Source organism: Molothrus ater, chromosome 1 (genome assembly GCF_012460135.2).
Source record: "Molothrus ater isolate BHLD 08-10-18 breed brown headed cowbird chromosome 1, BPBGC_Mater_1.1, whole genome shotgun sequence".
NCBI lineage: Eukaryota > Metazoa > Chordata > Aves > Passeriformes > Icteridae > Molothrus > Molothrus ater.
In genome coordinates, this window is record NC_050478.2 from 113,702,501 (window position 1) to 113,720,917 (window position 18,417).

At 37.5% G+C, this 18,417-nt stretch overlaps 1 protein-coding gene across 1 annotated transcript; it reads right to left on the minus strand.

Annotated features, from left to right (window-relative positions):
* Window positions 1-5,196: 5,196 nt before the first annotated feature.
* Window positions 5,197-18,417, minus strand: LYPLA1 (lysophospholipase 1). The gene is made up of 9 exons (XM_036406266.2): window positions 18,275-18,417; window positions 17,815-17,846; window positions 14,656-14,721; window positions 13,118-13,165; window positions 12,197-12,267; window positions 11,548-11,621; window positions 10,686-10,787; window positions 10,063-10,239; window positions 5,197-8,702 (listed from the first exon to the last, which is right to left on the minus strand). Exons 1-9 carry the CDS (start codon window positions 18,341-18,343, stop codon window positions 8,649-8,651), a joined length of 693 nt encoding a protein of 230 aa, XP_036262159.1. The 5' UTR covers window positions 18,344-18,417; the 3' UTR covers window positions 5,197-8,648.

Below are 18,417 nucleotides of genomic sequence, written 5' to 3' on the forward strand. Positions count from 1 at the left end.
ATACCGAGCCCGACCGAGCTCAAGAAGCGTTTGGACGACGCTCTTCAGACCCATGGTGTCATTCTTCAGTGTCCTGTGCGGGGCCAGGAGTCGGACTCCATGAGCCTAGTGGATCCTTTCCAATTCACGATAGTCCGTGATCCTATGGCCCTGTGACCCTCTTACCCTCCCCATCTCCCAGCAATGCTGCTAGCACTACCCCTGTTCGTACCTGCGGACACAGAGCGAACCACGTCGCCCGGAATCCTCTCTACGACCCAGCTTTTCTTCGGCTGGCAGGAGGCTCAGAATTACAGCAGACACTTCATTTTTACTAGCGTCAAAGGGACGGGGAAAAGCCCCTGTCCCCTCTGACAGAAAAGGTTTTTATACATACATCTCGTTAAGAGTTACTTTTATATAAAATGTAGTGAGGGTTTCAAATTGCAGCTTCAGGGTGAAGTTTGGAAGATACAGGTTCCGAGGCAGAACAGAGCTGGAAATAAACTTTGACATTGGCCAAGCATCACACTGTGAGGTGCTACTGTGCTTCTGAGGCTTAGATCTAGTTGAAATCTTGTGTGTGTTCCAGCGGGACATACCACATTTATAAAGTTTGACATACAAATATTACACATCATTACTAATGGAATTCTGTTCAGCAGGTGAACTAGGTGCCTTGTTACTGTGATTTGTGATTGAGAACAGCATCACTAAACCATTTTTTGCTGTAAAACAGGGGTGTTTACTTCACAACAACAGCACATCTGAAGGTTACAGGAAGATTATCCCTTCCTAAGATCCAGGAGGGTGCTTACACAGTCACTCAAATCCATTATTAATAAGCAGTCAAATGCTGTGGATGCCCCAGTTGTGAACCAAGGGCTGTGAAATATGGACATTTTGGAGAACAGGCAAGGCAGACCTTTTCCTCCAATAGCACTCAAGGAAGCCATTATAGGAAAAACCATCAACACACTTTCTGTCATGCACTGGGCAGCAAGACTGTCCTGTGTTTTGAAGCCAAATAGAGACAGGTGGGGTTTGGGCACTTCTGCATCCTGCTTAATGAACACCATGGCCAACTTTAAGGCCTGCACATATTAGAAAAAACTAATTATTATTTGGGACCTACACAGGATCTTCCCCCAGGTTAGCTCTGGGCCATGAACTGGACAAGCATACAAAAACTTTGTCTGCTGCTTTTTTGTTTATTCTGCCCAACAGGGGGTAAAAAACCCCACAAGAACAAAGATTAAGAATATTTTTTAAGGAAAAGAATACCTTTTCATTCAGGAGCAGATTTTGGGAAGACAGAAATAACAGAAGGCATCTTCTCACAACATTTAAGGGATTGTGCCATTTCAGGTTTAATTCCATTTTGTCTAGATTTAGTTACCTAGTACCTGTAATAATCAAACACCAGCATTTAACCTGATGCTAACCTCAAATGAAGTTTAGCATCATTCATTTATGTGATTGACCACAATCACATAAATTATAAAAACAACAGACAGGGTGTTGGCAGCTCAGAGCTATTGCTACACTACAGGATCAACAAGCTTGTACATATTCTACAGTAGGTACAAGTTAGGTCAGGGACAATACAATCACAAAACTAAAAATCTCAAATCAGTCACTTTGGCTAGTTTAAATGCATTTAAGCTCTGGAATAAAGTCATCCAGATTTTTCTAAAATTTCTTTTAAAAATACAATTCAACACCTACTTCACTGGAAATGCATGGAAAGAGTTCAAAATGCAGATGAAATCTATTGACATCCAAAATGTACCAGGTGAAAAACTGACAATTATAAATTAAATCCCATGAGAGCACTTATAAAAGGAAAGCATATCATACTTATTTAACTTCTAAGCTTTAAAAAGTATCATCAGAGAAATATTTCAGTAGGAAAATCAAAGAATAATCAGATGGCAATGCATACCCTTTTTATTTTTTGCAAGTAGATGCATTAAAAGAAAACATAATACAGCTCACATTATTTATATTGTATGCTACAATACCAGAACAGTATAAATTAACTGAACCGTACTGAACAAATTCTTTATTTCAGCTGCTCCACCACCCTGGGGAGAGCAAGTCTTTAATGAAAAGGAACACACAGCACTCCTCATGCTTGTTCTCTTTTAGCTGGTTCTAAACCAAGCAGCTTTGTTCAGCATCAGTCTCTTCTATAACATGTCACTCCAAGCCCAAAGAGGAGTAGGAGAGGGAAAAACAACCTAACTGACCTTTTCCTGTCTGTTTAGCATCATTCTCCTAAATTAACACATTAGATAGAAGAAATAACACACTGTGCATTGCACTGCACTTACCTGTTATGGCACATCCTCACTTTTCTCTTGCAACATTTTCTAAAGGGTATTGCACACCTGCTCATGCAGAAAACCTGTGTCCAGCTCTCATTTGCTGGACCATGGGGCCTTCTGCAATACTAAGACTTAGCAGGCAGAGATGACACTTCCTAAAAGAGTGAACTTATGAAATAATGTCAATTTTTACTAACTAGTCTCTTTTGATATGAGATAGCATTTTCAGAAATTTGGGGCAGGAGAGGCAACACAGTAGCACATTCACTACTGCAGAATTTGAAGTAAAGAATCTCTGAACTGCTATCAAGGCACTTAAAATCCTACATTTTCAGGACTGATATTCTGTATGGAAAAGCTCCTCTAATTGGGTAGTAATACAACTGTTGAATATATAACATTCATAGCATTGCAAAACCTTTTATGTAACAATGTTATGGCTATTAACCATCTCCTCTTTATCTGAGCCCTGGGTGCAATGTCTTAGATCTTCCAGAATCTCAGCTGGTCTGAATCAGCCAAGTGGTCACCAGCCTTTGCAGAGGAAGAGATGACTCCAATCACAGGCAAATAAGGGGAGCTATAGCAAACGGAAGTTCCAATTTCTCATAACAAGATTTTGTTCAAAAACTTGAAAAATAGCAATAAACATCTTGATTAGTTGTTCTATAGCTATACAACAGATGAGTTGGGTTTTTTTATTTACTTTTTTCAAAATGCTACTTACTTTTTCAAAATGTCTTCACTTTTTTCAATTGAGAAGCAGTAATGTTAGGCATTCAAATATATAAAAAAATTAAGCTAATGTTTTGGGATTTTTTACTTCTATTTTAGTTTCTAGAGTTTTTAAGTTCATTAGACTTCTCTATTCTGTGGTAACTTTATCTATTTTTTTAATATAGACTTAAAATATTTAAGCCTTTTAAAGATCCTCTCTGTTAATTTCAAATACTACAATACAGCTAGCAAATTATTTCAAGCACAAACTACTTTAAGAGTTTACTTGTATTTCCAACCCAGGAACATTCAGACTCCTTCTGCTCCATCTGTTAATGCAGAGAAGTAGCTCTTTAAAACAAACCTTAGGTGAGGGAAGTCTATTTTCTCCTCACAAGCACAAGCTAAACCTCCCACTTAGATGCCTGAAGCAAGTTCACTACACCTCTGCAAACTGGCTGGAAGTTTTGAAGTTTTACTAGTTTTGCAGATAAAAAAGGAGGCAATGGGTTGCTCTTTTCTAGTCATTGGTCCTAAAAGAAAACCATTATCTACTGGTTCACTTTGTGGACATCCATTAAATTATACAAGTACTTTGTTTATATCAACTTTATTCAGCTACATCAAAGGTACCTGTTCAACTCAAAGACAATTAATAAAATCTGTTATCCCAAAGGCAAATATGGTAAGATGAGAGTGGCAAGCAATGAAAAGGAAAGAAAAAAAAGGGGTGGGGAGGGGGCAGGGCCAGAAGGGGAAATCTGTTCTACAGCTATTAATCTTCAAAGAATCACATTTTCAATTTAACCAACAGACATTCTAAAAACTTCTTAAGTCATGTTCTTCACTTACACCACTGCTCTAATACTATAATTGATAAAATTTGATACACTACATTGTCTTGTTTTGGGGGTTTTTACTATGCTAGTTTTAGGCAATTTTTCTCCTCATAATTACCTTATCAGGGATGCCAGGACTGAAAGTAAATAGAAACTGAACATTACTCAAAATATTTTTCAAAAAATATAAACTGCTTGATTGCTCTGTGTAATATTGCATCTTTATTGTTACTAGCTATTCTTAGACTCTTGATTTGCCACAACCTATTCACATAGAGCACTGCATCTACCACACATTCCCATACATTTATGAAATTCCTCATTGTACTCCACACTGACTTTTGGACATTGTGGAGACAAGTAGCCTTTAAGTTGCTTTAAGCTGCTTGAAGGGGGAAGTCTGCCCTTACCACACATACACTCCATTCCCTCTCTTCCCAGATAATCCCACTTTTTCTCTAGAATATCCTGCACTATGTATAGCACTGATTGCCCTCAAATATTAAACTAAATAGTACATGTAACCCTTGACCTGAAAATTGTCTCTAACAAATCTGTGAAGTGGTGTGTATGCCAAACCTTAATCAACTTCAAAGCCTTTCCAACAGCACAGAACATCCAGAGAATGGTGCAGCAATCCAGAGTGAGAAGACTTGGGCTCTTCAGTGTCCTAGAATAACTTTACTAGAAAATAACTTAATTTCTTTGATCTTTCAAAATTATCGCAAATTCCAAGAAAACAAGTTAAAATAAAATTAACCCAGAATTTGAAAACCACCCTCCAATCATACTTAGGATCCTTTCAACAAATAGCAAAACCTAACTTGGTAAGTGATTTTTTTTTTTCAGTAACTACAAATCATTGTTCTTCTGTATTATAGTATGCATACATTACCACACAATACATTTCCAAGGAGCCTCTAGAGTGCCTGCTTCACAGCACATAAAAGCTCAACTTCCTTCAGGTAAATATGGAAAAAATCTTTAGTAGTTGTCCAAATACCAATTGAAATTTATTTCACAATGATTAAAAAGTGAAAGCTCTTACATTTTCCCTAGTACAGAAATAATTTCCAAAGTTAAGATTTCTTATAATAAATAAAATTAGTAAAATAAATTACATTTTAGATGTTTATAGTAAATATAAATGGCTTATATGTCTTAACACAAGGAATAATTGTTCAGGATTTGTAAAATTTAAGAGACAGGCCTTTTACATATGGCTTCATTAACATCTTACAGTTTGCCCTCAGTCATATCCATCAACCCAAATAAGACCTCTACATAAAAGATGCATCCAAATTATTTCAATGAAGTGCAGTACACTCCACTAGAGAGAACATGTTTTAATTAACAGTTCTAATACCAGTTACAGTGTACAGTACTTTTATCAATCTACTGTGTTGTAATTATACAAGATAGGACAAAGAGACCAAATCATACAGCCCTCACCACAGTACAGACCCAAGTAAAGTTTTACCTCAAGAATAGCTGGAAAATTTGGCTTATAATATGCAATTCAACATGTTTATTCAAAAGTGGGCAATATATTCCAAGTCAGACTTCTGACAGCACAAAACTGCAGTCCAGTTTAAGTACCATTGTGAATTAAAAACACCTTAAGGAGTTAGATACCCATTGAAACAAACTGAGCTGCAAGCAAGGTATTCTCTTATCAATGCTTTCACAGGTTTGATAGACATCATCTCCTTTGGTGGAAAGTCTCCCATTACAAAGAATAGACAGTATTGGAAAATTTCAAATTGTAGTTTAAGAGGATAGGACATTCATATTTAGAACACTGACAGTCCAACTTCTCCATTTTAATAGAATACTATGAAAACTCCCCCATCAGACTGAGCTATTATTCAGCCTCAAGTACATGCATTATAACAACAATCCCAGCATCAAATCACTTCAGGTAGAGAAGATGTTCAGCTGCAAGATCATACACAAAGTTTCAAACCAGCTGGGAAGTTATAAAAGACAGGAGCTCTACATACACAGTGTAATATGGGAGGACACACAGACTTGAAGTTTTCTGTAGCTTCTGGGCTCTTTAAGAACTCCCAACCACAATATAAACATGCACGCCTGAATTCAAAAAAAAGGAGGAATATTCTTCCTAGAATACAGAAATTCAAAGTAAGTCAAAACATTTACTTATACAGACTTTGGTAACACAGCTCTTTGTAGATATAGCAAGCAGCAAAACAACATGAAAAAGAGTCTTGTTATGATAGCTGAGTGTTTGAACAAAGTTAACACATAAAAAGCATTGCTAGAAAAACATCTGAAAGCATCATGACAGTGACAGCTGAAGCTGACTTGGATTAGAATGTTTAAGTACTAGAAGGTGACCACAAACTGTAAACACAGTTCACCAAATTGAAGAAAGTGTTATGGAGCTAACATAGAAGGAAGCTAGGGCAGATCCCATTTTAACATCTTGGAAATACTTTTTAAAACTAATTCTTGCAGAAGGAAAAATATGTGAAATGAGCACACAGTCAATTAGAAGTTAAGACAGATGGACAGAGTTAACAACAAATCTACAAACAGAACATGAAAACAATGAAGGAAAAATTAGAAGCTTGTGCAAGAACTTTGGAAATACACCAATGCTCAGGGAATTATTTAGACAATAGGGGAATGAAAAGAAATCTAAAAACTAGGAGAAATAACATATAGTTTGCTTACCAAGACTGCAATTTAGTAGAATTGCAAAATCAGCTAATGCAATTTGGGAATGACTCCAAGCTAGGACATAATGTTTTCTCAAGAAAACTTTGGCACAACTACAGTAAGAATATTATGGTTTCTTCTGTGAACTAAATTAACTGAAAGACAAATTGGCAGATCTATAGAAGAGAGCGACTGAGAGAAATTACTAATTAAACTTCAAAGTTAATAAAAAATGCTCTCTTAACTACACAGATGGAATATCTAAAACTGTTTCATTACCATTTAGGAAAAAAAAAACTCTTTTTCAATTTTACATATTAAAAGATGTTTAATAATCCAGAGAAACTGGATTAGAAAAGAAGCAGCTTCCTAAAAATGAAGTGCAACATTAAAAAAAAAAGCTGAAAACTGGTTAACTGGTTACTCAGACTAGGTAAACAGGTCAGATCTCTGGCAGCAGCAATGTTAGAGGAGAGATATAAAGGTGCAATTCCTCACGTATGTATTTGTACTGGCAGATACCTGATGTAAATCCACATACACTCTAAGAGGACCCCTGGGAGAGGAAAAGTACCTTAAAATCAGGTGTGCAACACAGTGCTGACATGACAGATACATCCAAAATAGAAATAGTCTTTGACTGAAAGCATATTACAGGATAGAACATTGTTATGCAGCAAATTATGCAGTAAAAAGTGTAGTGCATTGTTTTAAACATTCCTAGCGTGGTGACAGCCTCTGAATGCTACAGAACAGCTGCTCCCTGCAGTAAATTATGGCTCTGAACAGAAAAAAAGCTACTGAGTGTGCATCAACTCCTGTAAACTAGTGCATTCCACAATTTTAAGGTTCTGAAAGAAGAAACATTCTGTATCTTGTAAATTTACTCTTTTTTTCCCAGGATAGGTCTTTATATTCCTAGGCTATACTGATCTGGGGAAATGTAGAAGGATAGATTTTAAAAGAAAATGCTTTGTTCCAATTCAGAAAAAAAAATCAAGTCTCAACATGTAATAAGAGAAGGTATTATATGGTATTATCTAAAAGTATCACTTTAAAGTTTAGCTAAGTTATATCCCAATTGCACTTATATTTCTAACAAAAAATAATTCAAATAAGTGTGTGTTACAGATAAGAGTTCAACAATACACAGGAACTACGTACATGCACTATTTTCAGTTATTTTCTCCAAAATACAGAGAAAAAAAATCAACACAATTTTCTGTAGTTGTTCATGTGAAATACATAAACAAATTAAAACTACAAATAAAGCATCAGATGAATATTCAGTATGAAAACAAGAATTTTTTTAAACAAAACTCAAATTAATCCTCTGCACTTTTTCAGAATTCTGTTCCAAGTCCACATTTGCAATGAGTTTAAAAGAAAAAAGACAATAAGACAAACAACAGTCTAATAAGGAATGAGTCCTTTTAGAATTTCCACAGTATTTATCTATATGAACATTTTAAAATTGAGGTGGTTTAAATATAAGAAATACCTTTGCTGACTTCTAGCCATTATAGAACTACCCTTCTTATCTGTTAAACAATTAACATATAATCCTTAAGTTTTATCCCTGGGAGCATTTATTCTACCATCACATGCCCACTACATTACATGTTCTGTACTTTATGCCCACTGTGTTTTATATTGTGTTCTTTATGCATTCATTACATAAAAGAAATGCCATATGTTTTCAATGAAGAAAGAAAGAACAAATCACATTTTAAGTAAAACGTAACTGGTCACATCTATGTTGCTCACTTAAATTTAGTTTTTTATTACTTGTACAAATAGTTTGAAATTCTGCAATCAAGAAAAAAAAATAATCTGACATTTTAAAACAGTTACATTCTGTCATTGTTACCTAGTTCCCTCATTCTCATCCTACCCAGCACTGGCTGAAAAATACTAAAAAGATTATCATTTCTTGTACATGTGCATTATTTAATCTTCATTGTAAGTATAAATTTGCAACACAGTAGTAACACTGCAGGTATAGAAATAATGTTTCCTATCAGGCATATGAAAAGATTTACCACTCTACCACAGTTGATGCTGGTGTATTTATATAGAAGGCTTCTCACAGATAAATTCAGTCTATGGGAGGTAGATGTTTGTCTATGAACTGTTTTACATCCATCATTTCCTGTTTAAAGATAAAAGTCTGTATTAGTTGAAGTCCTCTACTACTACGTAATCAGCTACATTAAATCATGCTTTAACATTTGAGTTATAATGAGCAGCTGGGCTAGAAATATTGAGCAATCAGTTACTTAATTACCACTCTGCACACAAGTCAAGGCTGATAACTTCACAGTGCTGATACGCCCTTAGTAGAGGCTAAAATACAAGAAAAAAAGCAAAGACTACTTTTCCTCTGGAGCTGAACAGGCAAGCTACGTATCAAGTGATCTTGATAGCACCAGGTTGACTGTGTAGCTAAGGCCATAGCTTCCTTTACACTTTAAACTTTTACAAGTTAGCAGCAGCATGAAAAGCCAACAACTCCTCCTCCTAACCATCCAGTTTCATTTTCAGCATGCTTCCTTCCTTAAGGAAAAGAAATACAGCAAACAAGACTGAGAAACTAATCCATGGTAATCTTTTTTTTAATTAAGTTACTGTTGTAAGAAAGACCACTACTAATATATTTGTGTAACAGCTCAGCAATATTACAGGCTAAATGCAGTGCTACTCTGTAAATGTTACAAAGAGGTTGTTCAAAGTTACAGTTCCCACAAGATGCAACAATCTAAATTAACAATGTTACTGATGCTGGCAAATCTGTTCTTTGCTTCCTCTTTGATTTCTTGCTCTCATCACTTGCTTTGTTGAGTTCTGATGCTCCAGCTCCCTGAAGGCTGCAGCTTTTGCCATTTTAGCAAATTCAAATGATTCAAGGAAGTTTCTGATCCGTCCCAGAGCCCCGGTACAAGGAGGAAGTGAGGGCCACGAGGTCAGGAGCAGAAGGAGTCCACCCCTTTCTGGCAGCAGGAAGTTCTTACATCAGCTCAGCTGTCTGCTGAGCCAGAACCATAAACACAGGTTCTGAGGCTGCCTCTTCCATAGTGTCAGACCTCCCTCCCTCCTCCTTCAATGTCTCCATCCTCAGAACTACCAGGATTCTTCTCTCCAAAACACCATCTTGGATTTATGCTATGAGAATTTGTCTTTTAATTCTAATTAGGTTTTTTAACTAAGCAAATAATAAAAATTTGGGAAAAAGAGCATTTTATAGACCAAGTCGCCTAGTGCCCTAAACACAATCTTACGAGGAAGTTCTCATCTGTCATACAAACTTCTGCTTTGGATGATTTTTAGCCCAAAATTCAGTAACTCATCAAAATAAACAGCACGAAGCATGTATTAAAAAAAAAAAGAAACAAAACCAAAACAAACAGAACAAAGAAAAACTAACCCCCCCCCCAAAAAGCCTATAAACATTAGTTTTGAAAGAAAAAGAATTAACTATAACCAGCTAAAACAGGGTGTATTTAGAAAATTACCTCAAGAGATGAACTATGCATCATGCCAGAATAAGTCTTGAAGGTTACATTGGCTGGATTTATCATAGTCTTCAGCTTCTCAACAGTGAGGGAACCAAACATTACAGGAACCAGGGGGTCACAGTCCCCATGGCACTGAAGAACAGCAATATCCTTGTTGACACCACTGATAGGGCCCTAGGAGGGGTGGAATTAGACAGGAGAAGAGAAGAAGGAGACTCTAAGTGGAGATAAGGCTAACACCTTTGAAATAAAAAAACCATGGCACTATACCCTGTGACATGACAAGCAAATTGAATTCTGAGGGGAAATAGTACAATGTACAGCCTTCAAGCAGCTCCTTATGAAGTAAGCTCTGTACCTGACAACACATTAAGCTCAAAGACTTGCAAATAAAATTTTGACAAAAAGTTTTGTAACACAAAGTCATCATTTCTGGCCAAGTAAAAAACTTGAAACTTTGCTCACTCAGTCTCTAATAAAAACTTATTATTTTAAAAACTTCCAAATTATCAAACAACAGTCATCTGGTAATAATGATGACCACTAATTCTTGCACAAGATTCAATCTTCAGAGATACTCATTCCCCAAGTGCAAATCATCTCAGGAAAGAAAAAAATACCTGAGGAAAAGAAGCCCGTAGAGGAAGCCAGCAGCTGAGGGCTACGACACCTGCTAATTTCTGATGTGTTGTAAGAGCTGTATACAATGATAAAGCACCTCCCTAAAATAAAGAGATATAAGTTTTATTAGAATAATGACAGTAAAGTTCTTTTCAATGTTTGCGTCAAAATCCCTGATTTCTCCTTTAAAAGTCTTTTCCCTATTGCAATCTATTCTTCTTTAGAGCCAACAACTAAAACCAGTACTTATGTACAATGTTTGTTTTGCTTTTTCTTCTCTCTTCCAAGTCCATGTAGCCAGTTCAGAGGTAAGCCAGCAAATTTACTGTAACTAACAGTTGTTAAAAAACCCCAAAAACCAAAGACTATTCTCACAACATTTTATCACTGTAATAATTTTATCACAACAGTATTATCACCACTTTAATATTTAACTCATTTGTATGCAGACTGGGGAGTTGATGTATGGACCAATTGATCAACTGACCTACCTACCACAGATGCCTTACAGGTGTAAAGGAAAAGATTCCCCTGAATAAATCCAGACCACCAAATTCAATTAAAAATACTACCAAAATTTTCAAGCAAAACTATGTAGGTTATGTGCATAAAGATTTTAAACAGACAATTTATCTTAGTACTTTTTTTTACACATGCATGTTCATTTTCCAGCGAACAGTAATTATTTGCATAAAACCAAAAAGCTTCATTTGTTAAAGCAAAGGAAAATTGGCACCTTAAAATTTTAGAGGCATCTAACATGAGCTGATTTCAATTTAAGTGTCTGGGTTTCTGAAGTTAATAAAGCTAGGTTACTTCCCTAAAGAAAAAAGACAATGGTTCTTTCCAACCATACCTTACCTGAGAAAAGCCTCCCAGAATAATTCTATTAGAAGGAATTCCGTTTTTTACTTCTTGATCTATCAGTGCTTTAACTGCAACATAAATAAAGGCCAGCTGTTAAAATCCACTCCATTCTCTATAAAGTCCAGAAGAGGAAAAATGCCTTCTTTCTGGCCTCAAGAGAAAGCTAGTGAAAGGAAAATCTAGGCTTCTATACATTAAAACTACCAGAAGATCTAGAGTACAGTCAGAAATGTCAGTGCCACTGTATCATTTCCAAAGAGAAATACATGCAAATAGGTTTTGCAAAAGCACCAGTGTTGGGAAGATGACATCCTCTTCCCAGTAAAAGCAACACAACTGGATGCTAATACTGCTCTGACCTGCTGCACTACCCAAAAGCTCTTTAAAAAAACCTACACTTGTTCCCATATTTCAGAGTATGAACTGTTTATACTGGTGAATTACTCTACTTACTAATAAAGTTAAAAAACAAACAAAAAAATAAACAATTCATCTAGCTAAACTTTGGTCAGTGATAATACCATATACACATATTCTTTTCCCTAAAAAATATTGGCTTTAGAAAACCTGTTTCAGACTGATAGTTAATTTTCAAGAATACCTGGAAGTACTTTTAAGACATAAAAAATACTCCTAAGTATACCATTCTCCGCTGCCTGCTTGATTCCAGCTTCATCTTCCTGTGAATCTGGAGAAAGTCCAATGATATCAAACCTTACAAAAACATCAACAAGAGCATTACTCATTAGAGCATCCATTCCACTTCCTTAATACACAAATAATGAAATCTGGATGTTTTCCAGACAAAAATGTTAGCTGTCATATTGTTTATTACCAACTACCCATAGATCACAAGAAACGCTGCACAATCTGTGAATGTGGCTTAAAAGACTAGATCTAGTCAACAAGGCTTTTCTGAGTTTTGACATCTTCTGTAACTTACTGCAGATTAAGCAGCACAGTCTTGATATTCGCTCAAAAAATATTAGCAGGCATTTTGCTGCATGTAGAAATTAAAATACAGTTTGAAGAAATATAAGAAAAACAAACACAAGTTACTCTGGGGGGAGGGGGGAAAGCCCAAAATCCAATAAAACTGAAGACTGGTTTCAGATCATTGAAATCTACCATGTTCTTCTTGTTCTCTATTCAGAATGGATGTTCTAAAGAACAGTTTCTACATATCCTACTGACCCAGCAAATACTGCTCACTAGTAGCAATAATATTTCCACTCCAAGTCTCTGCTTCTACTGTCTAGGAATTCAGACACAATGCATACGACAGACCATACCTGTAGAATAAAATGGGGTTTTGTTCTAAGATATACAGATTAGTCCTGAGGAATAATCACTACCACAGATACAAAATGATAACTAGAATGTACTCATGACAGCCCTTTTAGTTCTGTTATTTTATTAGAAAATATCTAAAGTAAAATGGTTTAGACTTGTATGTGATTAAAACCAGATACTCAGGTTGTTCATGATTTTAAATTAAGAACAATGAGTTCATAGCCCCAGATATAATTTGATTAGAACCATCTGCATTTGAAAAAATACTTACCAGGATGGCATAGACATGTTCATGTTCAAAGAAACAGGCATAACTGGCCTAGAAATGAGAATGAACACTCCTGACATAAGATATATACTTAGATTAATAATACAGATGCAGTAACATCATGAAATTGCGTATCCTCTAACTCTGTCTTACTTTTAAACAGTAATTAACATTAGTTGTTTTGCAGCATCTATTGAAGAAACTCTCTTGAAACCTGCCAGCTCAAACACATTTAATATTCAGGGGTGAATTACCACTCTCTGTGGAGAGCAAGCAAAACAGTAATGGGCTGCTTTAAATGTGCATGTGTGTGAGTGCATATATCTCATATACATTTTTAATATACATATATCATTTACTTATTTGTAATTAGGAATTATTTATCACAGTTCCATTCACAAGTCCAGTGGATTAAGGCACCTTATACAGCAGCATAACCAGGAAGCAGCCAAAAGCAGCACATGGTGGAACCTGGCCATGCCTGCTTCTGCAGCTGAATCTGCTTGGGCAGCACCTGCCCTCACTGCTGAGCTCCCTCCCAGACCTGTGCCATCTCTTCAGCCACAGCAAGGCAGCTTCAGGGGATCATGCCATGGATCAAACCTGGATTGAGTTTTAATCTATAGCAACTGAGCAGCATAAGTTCCGTGGGGAAGGACTGAAAGAAGACAAAGGGCAAGCAAAGAAAACAGCAGATATTGCTAAGCTCCTTTTGAATGGTTCAGCAAAGCTGGGACATGTGGTAAAATAAATAAATAAACCACAGCTCAGTAATCCACCAAAACATTGCTTCCTTCTCTCCCTATCATCTCTGCTCCGTGTCTGCCAAGACCATTGGAGCAAGAGACAATCTGAATTTTGTGTTAAAATAAATTAAGATTATAGTTTATTAGTTTTTCTACCACCAAATCAAGAGCAGACAGATCTTACTGCCTTATTTACTGGTGCCTGATTATGCTTAGAAGTATTTCACTTCTCAAATTGAACATAAAGATAGCTCAAATTGCATTTGCTGAAAATATCACTATACTGTTAATCTTTAAACTTCTTTGTAACCTACAGCAAGTTTCAATCTACTATACACACACCCAAGTTTAAGTACAGCTGGCTAATGCAAATTGAGTGTAATGGTAAGTAAAATACAAAAAAAAAATTCCTTGATAAAACTGTTTTTGACAAAAGATTGTTGGGGGGAAAAAAGAAACCAACAAACAACTCAATCCACTGGGAAAAAAAGTCAAAATACTATAACTTTGTACCTAAAACTTTACAAGTATGTTTTCAGTCTGAATAAGTACCCGAACCAAAGTACAAATAAAAATGAAGTTTTATCCCAAAGTAAATCACACAGAGTTTCCTGAAAACAAAAACCACTTAATAGCATCAACACTATTTTAGAATGGGCTTTTATATAAAAAACAAAAATGCAGGGATAGTCAGATACCATCTCACTTCTGAGGTGTCTCTCTGACATCTGCACAAGTGTTTTAACAGATGATGTCTCTACAGAAAAAGGTAAAACAAGAAAGTTACAAACTTACGCGTGTGGGCAAATGTATTTCACATGGGGGCTTTTGATACCAGCAAGTGCTTCTGACCATCCGTGCCTGTTGACAAAAACATTTTCAACTGCTTTTAGGTTTTGGCTTAGCTCTTATTTCTGAACTGGTGCATCAGCACAGACCAAGTATGAAACATGCTGAATTAGATCAATATAAACACACTTTTAGAAAATATCTACATCAACCACAGTATACTATGAATGTAGTACTAAAGTTAGAAGGTTTTTTCAGCCCTTGAATGCTTGTGGCATATATATAGTCAGGAAGACTTGATCTAATTTGGCTGCCATAGTTGTGGTGCAGCTACAGAAATATCACTTTGGCTGCAGGCAAAGCCCACTCTGTGTCTGTCTGGCTTTAATAATTTGTGTGCCAGAACAGATGCACACAGGTATCCTGCTTCCAGGCAGCACAGAGGGTGCTTTGCTGCTCCTGCAGATCTCAGACAGCTTCTCTGACAGCCAACTTGGCATTCTGTGAACCACATTTCTTGACATGGGACAGTAGCAAACTGACACCTAAGCTAACTCCACATGGATCCAACCCAGTCAATTAGCCCTATTAACTCCAGCTCAGCTTGAATGGTCTTGGATTCAGGCAGTCCTAAACAACACCCCAGACTGCAGTGGCTTTTTAATCTCAAGCAGATACTGTGTATGAATGTCCATAACAAAACAAGATCTGCACAGCAGGTAAGTTAATGAGCTTCCCCCAAACCAGAACACTGGAGAGTGTAAGGTCAAGACTCACTCCAGGCCTCATCTAGACAGGAACTGACCTTGACTCAAATCTGAACCCATGCACAGCCACTGCACATGCCTGCACTTGGCTTTCCAGAACACTCATTTCACCTATATTTCCTGATTTTTCCTCATCATTTAGTATTCCTAACTCACCCACTAAATTAGATACTGGGAATTTGGTTCTAAGCAGAGAACACCTCTAACAAATTTGTTAGTGATACAGTTGAACTAATCAGACCAACAGCAGACCAGCCATAAAGGCATGATTGGTTTAGTTTTAATACCATCCTGGAAAGTTAATTAATGCATGCTATCTGAAGTTGAAGGCCTTTCCAACACACTGACATTTGAAGCACTGACAATAGTATCTCAGCCTACTTCCCACTAGTACTTTTAGATATATTATTAACAAATTGCAGGAAATATGATTTGCACAATATTTGCAGTATCACAGAGGGTTGAATAAGAGTCTAAAGGAGAAACACTACTGAGAAAAAAATAGTTACATAAGAATTTAGGGACATATTTTAGCTAATTATGAAGTTGACAAATTTGAAAAGCAACATTGTGTACATACTAATGCAGACTCCTTAGAACAATTCTCTATATGGCACCTTTTGTTCAGATTTTGACAAGTATGTACCAATATTTAAGTGCCATTTATACAGGAGCTAAGACAGAAAAAGCATGTAACCTCTGTTAAACACTTTCCAGAGTAAGAAAAATGCAGCTGGTAAATGGAAGTGATCAATTTAGAAATTCATGTGAAGTGGAACAGGTCAGTTTAAACTTGAGGGAGTTATAAAATTGTTAATAGGTTTGCTTCAGACAATTTTTTGGGTCACTCCTACAGCTTTTACTTAAAAAAACCACAAACAACAGTATGTCAGAGGCAGTGTATCTGATCTAATCTGCAGCAGACTAGAAGAAGAAATACACCTAAATCACTGTATTTCCTTCCACAGAGGTGTCATGTCTTGTCAAATGCAGACGTTCCAGTATGCTCACTACATTTGCAAGATTGAGGCTGTGCATTAGCTCTGACATTGAAATGGAAATGCCACCTTGTCTAGGGAATACAACTCAGGTTAAAGAGAAAGTCTCTGTTTTTTACCCCCTGCCAAAACAAACACCAAGCCAATTTGCAAGGACTCAAATTCCAAAAGCTCAAAAGATTCTGCAATCACTTGCTGAACATTTGGTGCCAAGATGCAGGCAGTGCTGCTGCCTCAGCTGCCTCCTACCAGCAGAAAGGAAGAGGGGTAATGCAAACAAGGTGTTGTGTCAGCACAACAAATCAGAGCAAAAACCTCCACTTGTAGAATACTGCCAAGTGCATGGACTTGACTCTTCTTTAACTTACTAAATGCCCAGGGTATGCAAGTTTTAATTCTGACAGCTAATTTTAGTTAGTACTTTGGAAAAAATAACATAGCAAGTTTCAACCTAGATGCAACATTCAAGTTCCAGGTGACAAAAAAAAAAGGTTCTTAAAAAAATATTATGTAATTTTGGCCACGAGGGAGCACAATAGACAAAGCATTCATACTACTTATTTTCAGTATAAGTGCCAATTCCATAGACAAAGCATTCATGCTACTTATTTTCAGTATCTAAGTGCCAATTTCTTTAAAGTCTTCCACTAAAAAGGCTTCAACACTCTCTTAACCAGTTAATTCAACGGCTTTAATGAATGCATGCTTATTTCTGGGCACACACAAGCTTCAAAAGGAAACATTACACCAGAGCTAGAATGCCTCCCAGAAATTCCCTGCTCTTTCTTTCCATTTCTACTCAAACATGGAAATAACAGGAACAAGGCAACAAGGCATTACACATTTTATTTAGGGGGCTTTTTGTGGAGTCTGAAGACCATATTTCAGAGACAAAAATCTGTAGATATTAGGTGACTACTTTGGAGTTTGCTTATTTAGATCAAAGAGGCCTGGATTTTAGTGTAAGTATGACATATTGATGAAGAAACCACGGACTAACAGCAGCCATTGGCAAACCAACAATCCACAAGTCTAGAATAAAAAGGACCTCTAAATTTAGACAAACACAGGAAAAACAGAAACCCACTCTCGGGAAAGCAAATGACCAAAAAAACCACAGACTTCTTTTTCTAAAAAGTTTGTCTCAGGAACAAAAGTGAGATCATATTGAGACCAATTTAGGTGACTAAAGTTTTCAAGGACTTAGTGGAAAATTTTAATTAAATAGTTGTCACCATCATTGCAGGACACGTGAAGTTTTATCTGCTGTTGGCCGCTGCATTCAGTAAAGGGCAAAATAAGAAGCTTAAGTAAATTTTAACTGCTCACGTGTTTAAAATATGCAGGTCGTATTTGAAAGTATAATAGCTACTGAGTATGCAATAGATCAGAATACACACCCGGTATCTCCTAATCCGTGAAGAAAAATGACCTGAGGGAAATAAAACAGCAACAACACAAAAAAAAAAGACAACAAAGGCAGAGGTTTAGGATCACTGAACAAGCACAGGAGCCCCAGGCGCCCACCCAAGGTCAGGCGCGGTTCGGAGCGCGGCACCACTTTCTCCTAAGAAAACTCCGCTTCGCTCACTTCCCCTCCCCGGCCCCGCCGCCATCAGCGGCCGCTCCCCGCGGGCACCGCTGACCTTCCAGGTGCCGAGCCCGGCCCGCTTCTGCAAGGGAAGGCAAGGAACGGGAGAGACCCGCCCGGGTCGGGTCGGGCCGGGCCGCCCGCCCGCCATCCCCCTCAGCAGCAGCCGCGCCTCGCCCCGCGCCCGCCCGCCCGCGGCCGCCGCGCCAACAAAGCGGGGCGGCGGCGCTCCCTGCCCGCGCTCCCTGCCCGCGCCCCGCCACACTCACGGCGGCCGTGGCCTTCCTGGCGGCCGGGACGATGGCGGGCAGAGGAGCCGACATGTTGTTGCCGCACATGCACCGGGCTGCGGGGCGGCCGGCGGGACACGGGCCAGCGGCGGGAGGCGACGCGGGAGGGCGGCGGAGCCGGT

Excerpts from the sequence above, each read along its gene's own strand:
- LYPLA1 (XM_036406266.2), bottom strand. The coding sequence starts at position 18,343 with ATGTGCGGCAACAACATGTCGGCTCCTCTGCCCGCCATCGTCCCGGCC. Across the intron at positions 11,622-12,196 it reads CAAGCAGGCAGCGGAGAATG|TTAAAGCACTGATAGATCAA; the intron begins GTATACTTAGGA and ends TTTATGTTGCAG. Across the intron at positions 8,703-10,062 it reads TGCATAGTTCATCTCTTGAG|GAAATGATGGATGTAAAACA; the intron begins GTAATTTTCTAA and ends ATCTTTAAACAG.